This window comes from Eptesicus fuscus, chromosome 6 (genome assembly GCF_027574615.1).
Source record: "Eptesicus fuscus isolate TK198812 chromosome 6, DD_ASM_mEF_20220401, whole genome shotgun sequence".
NCBI classification, from domain to species: domain Eukaryota; kingdom Metazoa; phylum Chordata; class Mammalia; order Chiroptera; family Vespertilionidae; genus Eptesicus; species Eptesicus fuscus.
The window spans coordinates 30,433,909-30,452,926 of record NC_072478.1 but is presented as its reverse complement, the minus strand read 5'-3'; the positions used below and the strand labels follow the sequence as shown (position 1 = coordinate 30,452,926).

Here is a 19,018-nt window from a genome sequence, read left to right as displayed (position 1 = left end):
CAGCCCCAAGGAGGAGTTTCCGGGGGTTTGGCCCAGTCTCCAGCCTGGGTTTGTGGCCCTGGGTATGGCGGGTGGCTGATTTCAGCACCTCTTGGTCCGCCTGGAGAGGGGCAGGGTTGCAGCCAGGGAACCCAGGCTGGGCTGTGGCGAAGGATGTGTTATGGCCCAGCTGTGTGACTCGAGAGCCTTGTGGGGACAGGCAGCCTGGCCCACTGGCCCACAAGCGGGGTCTGGACACCACCATTAGGAGTCTCGACACCGACCCCAGCTCCCCCATTCCTGTGGCCTGGCGGACAGCCCCATCCAGCTGGCTAGGGCGGGACACACACCACAGGGGTGCGGAACTTGGGGCCAGAGCCCCATAAAGCTAGGGCAGCCTTTATTGCCCGGCTTTGTTGTCAGCTGCCCATGACACGGCTATTAAAGCTGCCGTATTCACCACACATCCCCTTTATGGCCTCATACTATGCCCTGGCCCCACGAGGGTCTGCCCACCATTTGGCCTGGGGCTTAACAGCCCCTGCACCCCCACTGAGCCAGCCACCTCTGCCAAGAGGTTATGGAGCAGCTGGTCTCCACCCTGAGCCTCAGTTTCCCACCTGGACTACGAGGGTCGTTATGGCGCCAGGTGCTGAGGGCGATACCGTTGTGTTTATTGCACAGGGTCCTCTAAAGACGGGGAGGCTGAGGCAGGAGGCGCACTGGGGTCCTACGAGGCTGGGCCTGGGGAAGGGGTTTAGGCCGTGTGGACCCTCCTCCACCCGGGTCAGGATCTCAGCGGAGAACACGCTGCCCCTGAATGAGTTTCCACGCCGTGACCCATGACCGCACACTGAGCAGCTTAGCACCATCATGTATCCTCCCGTATTAGGGAGCCAGAAGTCTGAAATCAAGGTGTCACCGGGCCGTGCTTCCCGCAGGTTCTGGGGAGGATCCTTCCGGCTTCTTCCAGCTTCTGGGGGCTCCCAGGTCCCTGGACCTGTGGCCACATCGCTCTAGTCTCTAGTCTCTGCCTCTGTCCCCACGTGGCTTCTCCTCCGTGTCTGTGTCCCACCTCTTCTTATAAGGAAGGACACTGTCATTGGACGAGGGCCACCTACTCCAGTGTGACCTCATCTTAGCTAATGACATCTGCAAAGGTCCTATTTCAAAATAAGGTCCCCTCCCGAGGTTCTGGGGGCACCTGCCCATTCCACAGGTCTACCTGACCCCCCACTCTGCCTAGCTAGGCCCACCTTGCAGCTGGGAAAGCAGAGTTCACTTAACTAGCGCTTCTTACACAACTGCTGTGTACTCAGCTACCTTCTAGGTACTGGCAACAAAATAGACAATATCCCTGATCTCCTACAGGGCAGACGGACAGGGAACCAGGCGTGTGTGAATTCACACTCCCGGCCAGGGAGGAGGAGAGCGGGGGAGGGGACACCGCGGTGTCATGTGGGCGAGGAGTGGACAGACCAGGCCTGGCGTGAGCACGCCAATGGAAGGTCCACCTGCTGGGCCCACACCCTTCAGGCGGGGGGAGTGTGGGCCTCCCTGGACGCCATAAATCAGCACAGGAATGTGGCCGGCTAGCCTGGCCAGGCAGGAGGGAGACAAAAGCCTCGGCCACCCAGGGCTAGGCTCCTGTCTCCCCCGGTCCTTGCCTTGGAGGCCCCATTTTGTCTCCATTACACCAACGGGGAAACCGAGGCCCAGAGAGGGGCAAAATGGCTGAGGAATGGTTGGCCCTGACAACCCCACCTCCCTAGCCCCCCCGGATATCCCTGTCAGAGGAACTGGGTATTGGGGGGCATTCTGGGCCCTAATGATGGATGATTCCAGCCGAGCTGGGGTTAACAGGTGGGTTCAAGGTCCCCCATGGCCCTGATCCCTCCATGTCCAGGCAGCCACGGTGCTGTATTTCCCAGAGCTTAATTTTCAGTTTCTCCTCAGCCAATCGCCTCCCTCCTCCTCACTCTTTAATTCTCTCTACTGGCTTTCTCCCCCAATGCCTGGGAGGTTATGGTCAATGGGGTGGAGGACCCCCTGCCTCCCAAACCCCAAAAGGAGGCCCGTTCCCCTCCTGCGGTGACTGGCAAGCCCAGGAGCCAGTGCCCAGGACGGCGTCTGGACCCAGAGGCCTCACAGTCCAGGGCTGCAGTGCCCCCCGCCCCGCCTCTGTGCGGGGTCGGGACTCCTCACCGTGGCAACGACCTGGGTGGGTGCTGTTTGTCTGGTATGAACTGTGTCCCCCAAAATGATGTGTTTAAGCCCTGGCCGGGTCGCTTGGTTAGTTGGAGCATCGTCCCGATACGCCTAGGTTGCAAGTTCCATCTCTGGCCAGGCCACAAATGAGAATCAACCAATAAATGCATAAATCAGTGGAACAATAAATTGATGGGTCCCCCCCCCCCCCCCCCCGCCGCCCCCCGTCTCCCCCTCTCTCTCTAAAATGATTTTTTTTTTTAAGTGATGTGAACGGGACCTTATTTGGAAGTAGGGTCTTTGCAAATGTCACTTGTCAAACATTTTGATGAGATGAGGTGGCCCTAAATCCAGTGACGGGTATCCTGTAAGAAGAGGGGAATTTGGGCACAGAGGAGAGCCAGGTGACAGCAAAGCCAGAGCCTGGGGTGAGGCGGCCACAAGTCCAGGGACTCCTGGAGCTCCCAGGAGCTGGAAGAGGCAGGAGGGACCCTCCCTGGAGCCTCAGGAGGGAGCTTGGCCCTGCCACACCTGGATCTCAGATTTCTAGCCCCGGAAGTGTAGGAGGATAAACCTGTTGTTTTAAACCGCCCTGGGAGACTCGTCAGATGGCTCTGTCCTCATCCTAAAGTGGGGGGCAGGCTCATTGCTTGGTGGGGCCTCAGGAGATGCTTGAACCCCGGGCGGTGCTGGGACTGGGACCCCCATCCGGTCAGCAGCCCCTCCGCGAGCTCCTTGTGATGGAGACATGGTGCCTGTGCCAAGCTCTGGCATCAGGCAACTGTTCCCCTCTTTGCCCTCACAGCTCTACGAACTGGACGGGGACCCCAAGAGGAAGGAGTTCCTGGATGACTTGTTCAGCTTCATGCAGAAGCGAGGTGAGGCCTGCCTGCTGGGAAGTGGTGGGAAATGGGCACGAGGAAGGGGACCCTGCAGCCGCAGCCTGGGGCGGGTGTGTCAGAGTGGCACTGAGTTCCCTGTGGCTGGAGGCATCCGGGAGGTGTCTGAGGGGGGGACGTGGCCATACCATGTGTGGTCTGAGGGGGGAGGCACAGCTGTGAGAGTCTAAGGGGTCCTTGCTGGGGGAGGGCGGCTCAGCCTTTTCCCTTGCTGCTGAGACAGGATACGATGGGGTCCTGGCTCCCAGGATCCCCCACACGGGGCGGCGGGGGGGGGGGGCTGGCCTCTGTTCGGAGAGTGGGGTTGGATTCACAGGTGGGCAAGTGGGCAAGTAGGCTCTGGGGCAACAGGACGGACGCTCCCCATGCAGGCTTCAAGCTCTCGTGGCTTAGAGTGCCCTCTGGTGCCACGGCCCCTCCCCTGCTCCTACGGGGCCTTGGTTCCCCTATCTGTAAGATGGGCCACCAACAGTCCCTGCTGTTTGCAATGCCCCAAGCTGCATTTATTGAGTGCCAACAGTTTACCTTGCCACTGCAGCCCCTCCCCTCATTTCCCCCTGGTCCGGGGTCAGATGGACACCAACCAAGGCCCCACCAGGAAATGCCTGGGCGTTGGGAACGGTGACATGAGGAGCGGGGACTGGTCAGAGTGAATGAGTGGGTGGGTAAACTGAGGCTCAGACAGTGGAGGATATCAGAGGCATTTGGGGTGACCCAGGTTCAGATAGGACAAGGGGCAGCTAGGAGGTTCCCAGAGGTCCCCTGCCCACGGGCCTCGCCCTCAGCTTGGAGCTGCCAGAGGGAGGAGACACCCGGCCTGTTTTAGGAATGCCCGCTGCAGGGTGGGGCTCATTCCTCTGGCCCCTGGACAGCCCCCTTGGGGGGTTATTATGATCCTGCTGTTCAGAGAAGGAAACTGAGGCCCAGAGAGGACACATGGCCTTGGAGCCACAGAGGCAGGAAGGGGTGGGGCCAGCGGGGCTGCAGGGTCCACTCAGGCCATTGTAGGGGCCTGGCCCCTGCTGCTTTGTCCTGGGCCTCTGCCCACCCCTCCCTCACCAGTAGCTTCTATAAACACAGGGCTAGTCAGGCCCCGAAGGGAAGGAGAGGAAAGGGGAGGGGGCTGCAGCCTCTGGTTAACCCCTCCTGTGCTGGGATGGAAGAATTTAGACCCAGCACCAGGGTAGGGGCCCCTCTCATGTTATCCTGTTATCATCCAGCCCAGCCCCCGCCTGGGCTGCTGTCCCCTGTGTGGTCAGAGAGATCCCCCTGCTCTCTTTATCGGCCTGTCCACACTTGCCTGAGCCCTCCCTCCTACCCCCCTGCCATGGGGCTCGGAGTGTCCAGGCCTGGAGCCTACCCATGTTACTCAGGACCAGCCACCCTGTGTCTCAGAGGTGCCTAGAAGGTACTGTGAGCTGCCCCTGGGTGTGGGTGAGGCGGGGCGCCCAGGTACATCCGTCCAGCCCCTTGCCAACCAGGGCTGTGAGGGGGTGTGTCCAGTCCTGCCTTCTTCACCTGGACAGGTGCTCCTGGAGGGTAGGCGGCAGCAAACTCCTATGCGTTTCTCAAAACCCAGCTCCAAGGCCCTCTCTTCCCTGCCATCTTCTTGGACCCTCCTCCTCTGTCATTGGGGGCCTTTGGGGGAGAGAATCCGTCAGACCCCCTGCACTCCAGACAGAGGGTCACAAAGTAAAAGCCTCACCCCACCCTCCTGCTGTTTCCTTGACGACCTCTCCACCCTTTCTTATCTCCCCCACAACCCTCACTGCCCACCATCAATGCCTCTCTGTGCTCTCCCAGCCCCCTCCTTCTATAAACATCCGTCCAGGCCCCACTTGCCTGCTTGCGGCAGAGCCCGGAGGATCTGATTCCTTAATTCCCCACCCCCCTCCCCCACCAGGCAGAGCCTAAATCTGTGTCCAGGCAGGATGGCGCTGTGACCACACCTCCGGCCGAGGGTGCTGACACTGGAGTTGCTTTTTCTCTCTTCCCCCATGGGCTGAAAATGAAATTGGGGGGATGGGAGGAAGGTCTGAGGTCCATTTTCCTGTCCCCGCTCCAGGTGGTTCTCAATTCATTGGGAATTTTGCAACATGGGAAGGGCCAGAAAGCAGTCAAAAGGTGGTGGGAGGTGGTTCTAGAATGTCCAGAGGTGGAGGGCATCGTCCAGGCCCCTGGGACAGGCAAGCTGGCCCCTCACTCTGACCTTCCTCCATCAGGTCACATTCTGCAGCCTCCCTTTGCCCATCTCTAAAGGGGGGTGGGGGGTAAGCATGACCCTTGCGCTGAGATGTAGCTTGTCAGCCTTCACTGTTTGTGGAATGCATGCTACCTGCCAGGCTGGGCACTGAGGATCCACGTGAGCAGGACAGAGCAAGGGGCTGCATAGAAGGTATACCAGGATCCCACTGCCAGGGCGAGGGGTTTGCAGGGGGCCTCTCTACCCTTGGCCAGGAAAGTGCCAGACAGGCCAAACGGAGACCTGAGGGCTCTGAGGCTGGGAACTTCTGGGTAAGAGGATATAGAAGGTCAGGCGGGCAGAAGAGGGAGCAGGCCTATCTGCAGGGGGCAGTCCTCCCCTCATGGAGCTAGCCCATTGCCCTTTCTCCCTGGGCAAGCCCCCCACCTTCCCCTCCCTGGGCTGCCCCACCTCCCTGTCCCCTGGGCCAGCCCACTGCCCCACTCTCTCAGTCAGTGGTTCCCAACCTTTTTTTGGCCATGCCCCACCTAAGCATCTCTAAAATCCTGATGCCCCGCCCCCCATGACATATAATTCTTTTTTTTTTTAAACTCTACGCTTTTTAAAAATATATATATTTTATTGCTTTTTTACAGAGAGGAAGGGAGAGGGCTAGAGAGTTAGAAACATCGATCAGCTGCCTCCTGCACACCTCCTACTGGGGATGTGCCCGCAACCAAGGCACATGCCCTTGACCGGGATCGAACCCGGGACCCTTCAGTCCGCAGGCCAACGCTCCATCCACTGAGCCAAACCGGTTAGGGCGACATATAATTCTCATTATATAAAAAGGGAACTCCTCTTCACGTGGAGGAAGCCTAAAAAGCCATTAACTTAGTCTAAACAAGCTTCCAAAGAACATGGCATCCATGAAAGAGAAAAATAAAAGAAAAGGACAGTTGAAGTACCGAGGAAGAAATCACTAAGAAATTGTTTTAAAAAATAATAATAATATCAAGTAATATGAAAATACAGCAAATAAAGTTTCAAAACATATAATAGAGAACTGAAATGCATGAATATGTCACACTGTATATTTATATACTGTTTAAGAGGCCCCTAGCACCATAAGAAAGGCAAAAAATTCACTGTTAATAACTCATTCTCGAATTGCCCCCCTTAAAGATCAAAGTGCCCCCCTGCGGGGCGTGTGCGCCACGTTGGGAACCACTGCTCCGAGTGGGTTAACCAAGCTCTCTCTCCCTGACTGCAGCCTCCACACCACACTGCAAACCAGGCCAGGGAGCAGGCCTCTGGGAGCTCAGGCAGAGTTGTTTGGGCAGCTGTTGTGGTTGGTGACGGGAGTAGGAACAACAAAGGCTGCATTTCTCATGCTCCTCCCCAGATTGGCCCCCAGCATCTCCCTCTCCACACTCCTCTCCTCCCCTCCGATGAGTTGAGCAATGAGCCAGATCACTGATAAAGAGACGGAGGCAGGCCCTGGTCAATGTGGATCGGTTGGTTGGACATCATCCCATGTCCTGAAAGGTTGCTGGTTCGATTCCCAGTCTGGGCACATGCCCCAGGTTACAGGCTCGATTCCTGGTAGGGGGGGCGGGCAGGAGGCAGCCAATCAATGTCTTGCTCTCTCATCGAAGCTTCCCTCTGTCTCCCTCTCCCTAAATCAATAAAAAATGAATCTTCAAAAAGAAAAGGAAACTGAGGCAGAGCTGTTATCTTAGTACGGCCTGGAGCAGGGGATGGGTCTCACCTGGGGCGATCCTGTCCCAGGAAACACTGGGCCATGTCAGGGACATCCGTGGTTGTCCTTACTGGGGGTGCTTCTGGCATCGAGTGGGTGGGCACCAGGGATGCTGCTCAACATCCCAGTGACCCACCCTGATGTCCACACGGCTGGGGAGACCCTGCTCTGCACCTGTGTGTTAGCCATAGACTGGGCATCTGCTGCGTGTGGGGCCCTGGCCCTGGCCACAGCACCCCCCTCCCCCACCCCCCTCCCCCACAGGGACGCCTGTGAATCGGATCCCCATCATGGCCAAGCAGGTGCTTGACCTGTTCATGCTGTACGTGCTGGTGACAGAAAAGGGCGGCCTGGTGGAGGTCATCAATAAGAAGCTGTGGCGCGAGATCACTAAGGGCCTCAACCTGCCCACGTCCATCACCAGCGCGGCCTTCACCCTGCGGACCCAGTGAGTGCTGCGCGTGCGAAGGGCCTGGGACAGGAAGGACCACGGAGGCACGGGGCCACGTGAGGAGTCTGGATCCTGAGAACCTTGGGGTGGGGCTTGAAGGAAGTTTCTGGCTCTGAGGTTCTGGAATGCAGTGTGAAAGGATTGGTGGGAGGCAGTCCCGGGGACAAGCATTGAGACAGGGAACAGCATAAGCAGCACGCCTGGTCCGGCCTTGTCGAGCGATCCCCTGGCAGTGAGGCCCGACGGAGGCGGGGAAGTGGTGCCACCGCGGGAATGCCCAGGGCAGCAGGGAGTCACGGGCGGTGTCCCGGGTGCCACCTCGTCCATTCTCCCCGTCCCCTAGGTACATGAAGTACCTGTACCCCTACGAGTGTGAGAAACGCGGTCTCAGCAACCCCAATGAGCTCCAGGCGGCCATCGACAGCAACCGGCGGGAGGGCCGGCGCCAGAGCTTTGGGGGCTCCCTCTTCGCCTACTCACCGGGCGGTGCCCACAGCATGCTCTCCTCACCCAAACTGCCCGTGTCCTCCCTGGGCCTGGCCACCAGCACCAATGGCAGCTCCATCACCCCAGCCCCCAAGATCAAGAAAGGTAAGGGGCTGCATGACCCCGGGGACTTATCCCAGTTCAGGGCATATGGCCTGTGGGGTTGGTGCCTTTTCCCCTCTCTGGGTAAACAGGTTGATAAGCTCCAAAGTTGTCATGGAAGAGGGTGGCAAACCTGGCAGTGCTGTGCTCATGGAAAAACATTACTAAACAATGAACATTTTTCAAATCCCATGCCCACAGCAAGCAGACGTTACTAATCCTGAGCCCATGGCAAGGCACCACTAATCAAGTTTTTTTTTTTTTTTTTCTTTTCTTCAATGTTATGCCAAGGCAGACATTACAAATCAAGCACAAATTTCCCATCCTGACATTACTAATTAATCTTCGTCTTCCCAGTCCATACGAGGCAGTTGTTCATGGAGCATGCATTTCTAATCATTTATCGTAGCCTTGGCCCAGTCTTCTGCCTGTGGCTGACCCTCTTCATCACCATCGTTTTTTTCAGTACCTCGCCCATGACAGACATTATTAGTTCATCACTGTATTCTTCTCCCTTTGTGCTTTAGAATCTTCCTCAGCACTCTGCCCCGCCAAACATCATTGAGAGTATAGTATGGGTCTATCAAATTGACCCTTTAGCCGTCCCTGAAGCTATTGGTAGGTGCCCCTGCGTGGCTCGGTGTCCCTTTCTGAGCCCGATTTCCTTATGAGTAAAGTGGAGACAATTACCGCCTAGAATTGTAGAATTGTTGGGAGCTTTCATTATATAAAATGCCCAGTCTGCAACAGGCCCAGCTTTGCAGATGCCTGACAAACAACCCCCCATTCCTAGTCCACACCCATGGCAGACATCACCAGTCGATCACAGTCTTCCCTTCCCCTGAGCCTTGAATCCTTCCTAATACAGAGCACAGATAGCACATGTGGCTGTATGGACTCGTGCTGGCCAGTTTGCATGTCTGGGTTCCTGTTTTTCCTCTGCCACACGGGCTGTGACTCCCTACTTCCTGTGAGTGGCCCAAGGATCTGAGGCAATCCCCACAAGGCCCTGAAAAGTCAGGTCTTGCTAATATTACTCATTCAGTCTTCTGTGGGTCTTGGTTTACCCTCCTGGCTTTGGGGAGTTTTAACTAGCTCTGTTAAAGGGTATTAAGCATCCATGTGGGCCAGGTCTCATGCTGGAGCTGGGGAAGATGGTAGCAGATAAGATAAAAGGGGAGTCATGCCCTGACCAGTTTGGCTCAGTGGATAGAGCGTCGAGCCATGGACTGAAAGGTCCCGGGTTCGATTCCCATCGAGGGCGTGTACCTTGGTTGCAGGCTCGATCCCCAGTAGGGGGCATGCAGGAGGCAGCTGATCAATATTTCTCTCTCCTCGATGTTTCTAACTCTCTATCCCTCTCCCTTCCTCTCTGTAAAAAAAAATAAAAATATATATTTTTTAAAATAAAAAGGCTTAAAAAAATAAAAGGGGAGTCATGAGAGAGCTGGAAACAACAGGCAGCAGAGAGTCAGGGGAAAAATAGACAGCAGGTCCTAGTGGAACCTAGTGGTCCTAGTGGATGGGAAAGATGGGAACATTTGTTTTAACCACAGAAGAGGGGAATGGTTAGGAGCTGGTTTGGAGTTGGGCTGCCTGAGTTTGAATCTAAGCTCAGCCTTTCTCCAGCTCTGTGGCCTTGGGAAAGTTATGAATCTTTAGCCTTAGTATTCTCATCTGGAGATAGGAGTAGACTTGGGGTTGTTGAAATGGCCCTTTGAGATGGTTCCTGTTTGAGATGGAAGTGCTTTAGACATGTTCTGAGCCTTGTTGTTATGACTAGTATTATATAATACTAGAGGCCCGGTGCACGAAATTTGTACATGGTAGGAGGTACCCTCAAGTCCAGCTTGCACCCTCTCTAATCTGGGACCCCTCGTGGGACATTCCTCTCACAATCCGGGACCGCTGGCTCCTAACTGCTCACCTGCCTGCCTGCCTGATCGCCCCTAACTGCCCCCCTCTGCCAGCCTGGTCGCCCCCTACTGCCCCTCCCACCTCCCGCCAGCCTGGTCACCCCATGCAGCCTGTGTTTGGTCATCCATCCGGTTGTTTTGGTCATGACGGCCCCTGGCTTTTTATATATTAGGATGCTATATGCTATTATAGTGTCTACGTAGTACTGATGCTAAATACTATTATAACACTAGTACATAACTAGTAGTGTTATCACCAGTATTACCAGTATGATCACCTGCTTTAGAAAGGGTTTTATAGCATTTGTGTCTATTCAGAAACCTAGTTGCTGCCCAGGCCACTGGGTGGCTCAGTTGGTTAGAGCCTGGTCCTGTATGCCAAAAGGTGGCAGTTTGATTCCAAGATGGCGGTGGATTAAGTGGAAAGGTGGGGGGTGGAGGGATTAACCAAATAATTTATATGCATATATGCATAACTCATGAACACAGACAATAGTGTGGTGAAGGCCTGGAAGGGGTGGGGGCAGAGTGAAAGGGATCAATGAGGGGGAAAAGGGTGGCAGTTCAATCCCTTTCAGGGTACATACCTGGGTTGCGGGTTCAATCCTCACATCGATGTTTCTCCCTTTCTCTCTAAGCACATCCTTGGGTGAAGATTAAATAAATTTTAAAAATTACTTCCCTCAGAGAGGGAGTGGGCACCCCATCAGTGGAGGTATTCAAGAGAATGCTCCTCCTTGTGTGGGTGGAAGTCTGGGCCAAGCACCTCACTTCCCTTTTGGCCACCAACCCCTCTTCTCTCCTGTCTAGAGGAGGACTCAGCCATCCCCATCACCGTCCCCGGCCGCCTGCCAGTCTCCCTGGCAGGCCACCCAGTGGTGGCAGCCCAGGCAGTAGCAGTGCAAGCAGCAGCAGCCCAGGCAGCCGTGGCAGCCCAGGCAGCCGCCCTGGAGCAGCTTCGGGAGAAGCTGGAGTCTGGGGAGCCTCCGGAAAAGAAGATGGCCCTGGTGGCGGATGAGCAGCAACGGCTCATGCAGCGAGCGCTCCAGCAGAACTTCCTGGCTATGACAGCCCAGCTGCCCATGAGCATTCGTATCAACAGCCAAGGTATCAACCCACACCCCAGACCCACCGTGCTCTCTGCATGTGTAACAAAATAAGGGTCTTGGAGCCAACCTATGTAAAAAGTGCCTATAAATCAATAAGAAAAAAGGCAAACAAATCAATAGGGAAAAATGGGCAGTTGTGACTAGTAAATTCCTATGAAAAGATGTTCGGCCCTGGCCGGTGTGGCTCAGTTGGTTAGAGTGTCGTCCTGTGCAGCAAAAGGTTACAGGTTCGATTTCTGGTCCAACCGATGGATGTTTCTCTCTCACATCGATGTTTCTCTCTCACATCGATGTTTCTCTCTCCCCCTCTCCCTTCGCTTTCTCTAAAATCAGCAAACACATATCCCCTTGTAAGGATGGAAAAGAAAAGCTGTTCAGCTCCATCTAGATGGGGATCTGCACGTTAACAAGGAGACACCACTTTTCACCCATCAGAGTTTGATAACATCAAGTGTTGCTCAGGATATGAGGAAATGAGTCCTGCTGGTGGGAGTGTAAATAGGTGACAATTTGGCAATCTCTTAAAAAACAGAAAACGTGATCAGTGATCTGCTTGGTGTCTGCAGCAGAACCAGTGCAGGTGCTCAAGGAAATGTGGGTGTCTCCGCTGTCTGAAAGCAGGGAATTCCTGTGAAGCCTTTCCAGGTGGTATAATGGTGAATTTTCAAAAAGCAGGGGATACCTGTATAGACAAGTTTGTTCACTGCCGTCATTTGCATGATGTTGTAACAGTGAGGCCTTGAAGCGATGTGTGTGTCCATCGGTGAGGAATGAGTGAGTCACGTCTGGAAGGAAGACTTTGTGGCTGTTAAAAAGAATGACTATGGTTTGGGTGTGCAACATCGCTTAAGAATTACAATCATGATAAAAGCAAATGTCAGACACATGCATTCTTATTCCATATTTATTATGTCCTGTGTGTGCTGGTGGCAGATACAGTCCGCAGCTTTGTGAAGTTTAAAGTCAAGTGGGGATGATAGCTGTGAAATGGATCATTGCACCGATGAGTCTGTGATTCCAAATGGTGGCTTTTCTCCTTCCCACAGCCCCTGAGAGCCGCCCAGACTCGGCTGCAAACGTGACCAGCACCAATGGCAGCAATAGTATCAGCATGTCAGTGGAGATTAACGGGATTATGTATACAGGTAACACCTTGACACCTTCGTGCCCCAGGTTAATTTAGGAGTCCTGGGTAATCTCTGGGTTTGGCCTGCATGAGCCCAGCCATTAGAGTGAGCAAAGTTCTTCCTTCCCTTGGAGACTTGAGTATATAACCAATGTAGTATACTTAGCACAGTGCTCAGCACATAGTAAGTACTTGGCACAGTTCTAAGCACATAATAAGCACTTAGCATGGGGCTTAGCACATAATAAGTGCTCAAAAATACAGTTACCCTTGAACAACAAGGGTTTGGGCTGCATGGGTCCACTTATACATGCTTTTTTTTTTTTTTTTCAATAAATACCGGAAATGTATTTTCTTTTTTTAAAATATATTTTTATTGGGTTCAGAGAGGAAGGGAGAGGGAGAGAGATAGAAACATCAATGATGAGAGAGTATCATTGATCGGCTGCCTCCTGCACGCCCCCCATTGGGGATTGAGCCCACAACCCGAGCATGTGCCCTTGATCGGAATCGAACCTGGGACCTTCCAGTCCGCAGTCCAATGCTCTATCTACTGAGCCAAACCAGCTAGGGCTAGGAAATGTATTTTCTTGATGATTTTCTTTTCTTTTTAATGTTTTTGTTTTTATTTTTTTATTTTTAGAGAGAGGGGAAGGGAGAGGGATAGAGAGATAGAAACATCCATGAGAGAGGATCATCGATTGGCTGCCTTCTGGGGATCGAGCCCGCAACCCCAGGCATGTGCCCTGACAGGGAATCGAACCTGAGCATATGTCCTTGACTGGAATTGAACCTGGGACCCTTCAGTCCACAGGCCGATGCTCTAGCCACTGAGCCAAACGGGCCAGGGCTCTGATGATTTTCTTAATAACATTTTCTTTTCTCTAGCTTACTTTATTATAAGAATTCAGTATATAAGACAATACAAAATATGTGTTCAGCCCTAGCTGGTTTGGCTCAGTGGATAGAGCATCGGCCTGCGGACCAACGGGTCCCAGGTTCGATTGCAGTCAAGAGCACATGCCCCGGTTGCAGGCTCGATTCCCCTGTAGGGGGCGTGCAGGAGGCAGCTGATCTATGATTCTCTCATCATTGAAGTTTCTATCTCTCTCCCTCTCCCTTCCTGTCTGAAATCAATTTAAAAAGAAAAAAATATATATGTGTTCATCACTGTTTATGTTATCAGTAAGGCTTCTGGTCAACAGTAGGCTATTAGTGGGTAAGTTTCGGGGAGTTAAAAGTTGTATTTGGATTTTAAACTGTGCCAGGGGTTTCTGCCTCTCTAACACCTGTGTTCATGGGTGAACTGTACAAGTGATGCTTCAAAGTTCCTTGTAAAAAAAAATGTAGTCAGGCCAGTTGCTCATTAGGCCACCAGGTGGTGCTAGGGACACAAAACAGCTGGGTTGCTGGGCAAAGACCCCCCCACAGGAAGCAGAGACTAAGATGAGGTGGTGGGTGTCCTCGTGGGTCCATGGGTGGACTTTGCAGGGGGTCATTGCTTGGGGGTCACATAATGTTTTAACTCTCCATGACATGTCTCTCCCTCTGTCCTTGCCTTAGGAGTGCTGTTTGCTCAGCCACCAGCCTCCACACCATCCTCGGCTCCCAGCAAAGGCGGTGGTGGCGGCGGCCGGGGAGGAAACAGTGGGACCAGCAGCAGCGTGGGCAGCCAGGCCGGGCCAGCGGGGTTATCCGCACCCCCTACGTCTTCTACCTCAAATAATTCATTGCCTTAACTGCACCACTCCCCACCCGCCGCCCCCCCCCACCCCAGGAGCTGGTCAGACTGGGCAGGGTGTGGGAAAGGTGGGCCGAGCAGGGCCGGGGTGGTGGAAGATACGGGTGGGGAGGGGAAATATCCACAAAGGAGCCACAGCTAACACCAAAAATAGAAGAAAAAATATATACATATATATAAAGAAAATTTAATAAAACAGGGGAAAACCAAGGAACACTTGAATTACTCAGGTTTCAGACATTCAGAGAGATGAACTGTAAGAACAGCTAAGGAAATCAGGAAAGAGAGCGGCAGATACTTCCCAGGGCTTTCCTGCAGCCCTGGCGGGCCGATTTGGACTGGCGTCTGGTGTCTGGTTTGGACCAGTTGCAATGTAAGGCCAGATCCTGTTTACCTCATACATCCCTGCACTGTGTGTTTTCATTTTTGTCTGTTTTTTTTTTTTTTTTACTTTCTGTTCATCACACACTCATCCACTCATCACACACCCAGCTCCTTGTTTTGAATGAAACCCCTGAGCCAAGATCAGTTGAATTTTTTTTCTTGTTGCTTTTGGGAACTTTTTATTATTATTATTATTATTTTTTAAAGAAATAGCGATATTCAAGCTCTATAGGGTTTTTAAGAGGTTTGGGGGGTTTTGTTCTGTAAATGTTCTATTTTATTCTTGGGGGAGGAATCAAACCTTAGGAAAAGGATATATATCTCTATATATTTGTGTTCATTCAGGGAAACGGGACTTAAAAAAGGCAAAAAGGAAAAAAAGGTAATACCCTTTCCATTTTCCCCGTGACTGAATTGGGTTCTGTGTGCATTTCCTGTGCTGCAGTAGGCAGCTAGCAAAGCACAGGACACTGTATCCCTGGGCTAGAGCCAGAAAAGGTAATGAACTCAGGTGCTGAGGGCCGGGCTGGAGTGGGGTCCGTGCAGGGGCAAGCCGAGGGGGAACTGGGAATGTGAATGCTGAATGGCAGGCCAAGACGCTCGATGCTTTTTCTCATTGTGCCGTGCGTGCTACCTGTCGGGGATCTGGAAGTCTTAACTAGAAAGAAAGTGCTGGATAAAGGGCCAGGGCCTGGGCCTGGGCGGGGATGTGCTGTCATAGCCTCAGGCTCCTGTCTCAGGGATGAACATGGCCTGGGGACTCTCTCTGACCTGGAAGGGCTGCTTTTTTGTTTGTTTGTTTGTTTAATATGTTTTTATTGATTTCAGAGAAAGAAGGGGAGAGGGAGAGAGAAAAACGTCAATGAGAGAGAAGCCTCGACCGGCTGCCTCCTGCACACTCCCTGCTAGAGATTGAGCCCACAACCAGACTTGTGCCCTGACTGGGAATCCAGCCTCCTGGGTCACAGCCACGCCGGCAGGGCCGAACGGGCTGCTCTGGAAGGCACCTCTGCTCAGCACCGTACCACCAACGCTTTTGAAAGGGCTGCTTTCAAAGACACACGGATATCTGGGGACTGGGGTGAGCCAGGCTTAGCTCAGATTGAGGTTTTTTGAGGCCGTCATCCCGAACACCCCACCCCTTCCCATCTCCTTCACTTTGTCCCTTCACACTCTCTCTCTCGGCCCCTTGCAAGGCCACATCTGCTCTAACTAAAGGAACTAAACGGAGGCCCATGGGGAGGCCGCACCCGCTCCCAACGTGACCACTCACCCAGGTTAGGAGGTGGTCGTCCGCGGGAGGGCTGGGTGGGGGATTGATTTCAGTGGCTGGTGACGGTCTTCACCACGAGGTAGCGCCCTCCGTCCAAAAGCCCAGGCGGGGGTCGAGGGCTTCCTGGGCCCCCCTGCCCTTGCTAGGTCCCTGGGGACCAGGTGGTGCTGATTGAAATGGTGCCTCCCACCACCTGGCGCTCTTTCCTGTCACTGAGTTTGCCTGGAAACTCTTAACTGGGCCCTGGCAGCCTGGCCTGGCCTAACGATGCCAAAAATGGCAGTGCCCCCCCCCGGCAGCCTCCGGGGTTCCTGAGCCAGGGATCCCGGACCCAGGGTCATCTTGTGGCCTTGGGGACCTGGGAGGGGAGAGCATCCTGATCCCCCCCCACCCAGTCTGGGTTTGCTCGGGTGTGATGCTGGGGTGTCTTTGGGGAGAGCCCCTTTCTTTGGTATATCTCAGGGTCGAGGACACCCTCCACCTCCCAGGGCAGTGGTGGCTGCAGGCATGTGGGGTTTCCTCTCTGTTTTTCCTTATGCAAGATTCTCCCCGTTTCTTACTGCAGCAGTACAATCACTGGGGGAGGAGGATCTTTGTGCCCAGGAGCCGTGATCCCGGATGCTCCTTCTCTCTTCTCCCCTGACCTGACCCCCTGGAGCTCCGTGGGGCCCACGTGGGGGTGTCTGCTGCCTGGTTATTTCTACCTCGGGTCTGACTCTTGATGCCAAAACCCCTCCCGGCCTGCCCTCCTTGGCTGGCTCAGGGTTTCGGCACAAACCAGTACCTGTCCCCTCCCACCTACGTCGTGGGCGTGTCCACCTGAGAGTCTGCCTGGGTGCTGTCTCTGGTCACATGAGTGTGTGTGTGTGTGTGTGTGTGTGTCTGCGTGTCTGCGTGTGTTGGGCGTTGTGTCTTGTGGGTGATACAGCCCCCAGATCTAACTCAGGGCATGCCTATTGTTCATGGTGATTGTAGGGGGCCAGGGTGGGGGGGTCAGGGGGGCAGCCCTGGGGGAGCCGTGGGCAGCGGGGGGGAAGAGGTGGAAAGATGAGGAGGAGCTCCAGGCTGGGGCAGTGCTGTGCCTCTGCCTTGAGTCCCCTCTGCCAATCCCAGCTCAGGGCAACCTCCTGTTGGTGAGGGTTCTGGGGTGCAGCTCAGCACCCCTTTATGCAAACCGGGTGTGGACGGGACAGCCATCTCTGTCAGCGGCTGGCTTGTGCACTGTTCATTCTGGAACGGGTGGGGCTTAGCTGCACAGAGCAGGTAGGGAGTCCCAAACTCAGGGTCAGGAGGGGCTCCGGGGCTAACCTAACTGCTCTAGAGGTGTTTGTTACAGGCTGCTTCTAGAATCTTCCTGGTGACCCCTAAACTGTAGCTGTCGGGCAAGGGGCAGGCAGAGGCGTCGGGCAGCAGAGTTAGTTTTTAATAGTTGTGCGTTTGTACAGTCACTTTTTTTGCTTTTATGACGTTTTGCCCACTTCTATCATTTTTCTCTTGCTCGCTTGTGCATTTTTTTCTTGGCAAACACGAATGAATTCAGCCTTTCATTCCTGACATGTGAAATTTCAGTTTCTCTGGGGTTTGTCCGATGGCGTGGGGACCACGCCTGAACTCAGGTTAAAGGGAAAAACTTTTTAAAAAGTTATAAACTACTCTACCTCTGGCCGGGCCTCGCCTGTCAGTCACCCTGGCCGGTGGGGCAGCTGGTAAGGATTTCAGTTCTACAGAACATTCAGGTATTAGGGGGGTGGGGGGCAAAAGACCAAAAAAAAAGGGGGGGGGAGGTGTGATTTTGGAATTTAAAAGAACACTGAAAGTTTACATTTTATAACTATTATGCAGATTGTATTTAAATTTCAGAAATATTTAAGACAATTGTAACCCTGTAAAGCTGATGAGATATTAAAACAAGACAAAACACTTCTGACTTTTAACAGAAAACGTCTCGGTGCTTGTTTCCTGGGTGTCACCGCACCCTGTCCGGGTCCAGTTAGCAGAAGGCACGGGGGCTAATGCCGGGGTCCTCCAGCGGGGACTGCGCCCCCAGGGAACACGGGGCAATGTCTGGGGACGTCTGTGGTTGTCACGACTGGGGGTGCTCCTGTCGTCAAGAGGGCGAGGCCAGGGATGCTGCTCAGCTCCCCCAGAGAGCCCAGCACAGCTCCATCCACGAGCGACCAGGCTCCGGTGTCAGCAGTTCAGAGAGGGAGACGCTAGCTGAGCCAGGTCTGCGGGGTGTTCCTCCGGCCCCCTAGCCTAGGCCTCCTGCTCTCCTGGGCTCTGATGCCCAGTGTTACTCCCGAGTTGTCTGACTCAAACCCCTAGGGCACGTGGCCTGGCCCCTGCCCCCTCCTTGCTGGCTTCATTTTGGTTCTCGGAGGAAGCCACCCTGGGCCTACCTCTTTCCAGCCTGCCCCGCTGTGGTTTGGTTCACATTTTAGCATTTGTCTTTCAGGACAGTCTGGCTCCAAAGAAACCAGACCAAGGGACGATCTGGCCGTTGCAAACCGTGGGATCAGCCCAGATAGAGAGGGAAACCCTGGTTCTCGGCCTCCAAACCCAAACCTGACAGCAGCGTGCAGGATGCTGCCTGGAAAAGATTCCCTGGGCTGCCCCTCACGGCACCCACACCCGGGGGACATGATGGGCTCCAGGTCAGCATGGTCGGAGGTGGACAGGCCCAGCCTCCTGCCACCTGGCTCCCCTGCCACCAGTTCTGGGCGGTGGCTGGCCTGGGCCTGTCCCTTCCAGCTGGGTCAGCCCCCACCTGGTTAGGAGTCTGGAAAAACAACCCGCTCCTGTGGCAGCTGGTTGCTTCCTGTGGCCCGTTTCATCCAGCATTTTCCATCCATGTCAGAAATGGCTTGGCGACAGCTCTATCTCCATGGGCCTGGGAGCCTGGAGAAGACAGGTTTAACCCACCTGCCTCTCTGAGCCCCTACTCCCCAGGGACATAAAGGAAAAGTGTTTCGTGTTGTGTTTGTTTTCTTTAAAGCCCTTTCCGACAAACTGGATGGGCTAGTCTAGCATCTTTATTCCTCTGCTGAAGAGGCCTAGAGAGGGACTGGGGGCCCTGAGGTCACACAGCTCCTGCGGGCACGAAGGGAGGGGTCAGACTCCACCACCTCTCCCCGCCTCCCCAGCCCCGAGGCGCCTCCTGCCTCCTGCTCTGCTTGTTAGGAGGCAGAGAGGCTCCCAGGAGATGAAACTCAAAACGAGGCCTGATTAGCGGGAGGGAGAGGCAGGCCTAGGTGGAGGGGGTGGTTGGGTGGGGGGCGGCTGTGGAAAGGATGCCTGAGAAGGATGATTGCTTCTGGACTCATCCACTGTTCCTTACACCGTTAATGCACATCCTGGGAGCCGCTCCGTTTGTTCAAGGCCCCCACCCCCTGGGCAGGGT

At 54.3% G+C, this 19,018-nt stretch overlaps 1 protein-coding gene across 3 annotated transcripts in view; it reads left to right on the top strand.

Annotated features, from left to right (window-relative positions):
- The window catches only part of ARID3A (AT-rich interaction domain 3A), a 38,097-nt gene extending 21,510 nt beyond the window's left edge, over nucleotides 1–16,587 (top strand). For all 3 annotated transcript variants that reach the window (XM_008150707.3, XM_054717575.1, XM_054717576.1), the window contains exons 4-9: nucleotides 2,993–3,065; nucleotides 7,295–7,478; nucleotides 7,825–8,072; nucleotides 10,796–11,092; nucleotides 12,141–12,239; nucleotides 13,784–16,587. In XM_008150707.3, the coding sequence (XP_008148929.1) occupies nucleotides 2,993–3,065; nucleotides 7,295–7,478; nucleotides 7,825–8,072; nucleotides 10,796–11,092; nucleotides 12,141–12,239; nucleotides 13,784–13,959 (1,077 nt within the window). In that variant the 3' untranslated portion in view covers nucleotides 13,960–16,587. The remainder of the gene's footprint in view (nucleotides 1–2,992; nucleotides 3,066–7,294; nucleotides 7,479–7,824; nucleotides 8,073–10,795; nucleotides 11,093–12,140; nucleotides 12,240–13,783) is intronic.
- The last annotated feature ends 2,431 nt before the right edge of the window (nucleotides 16,588–19,018 follow it).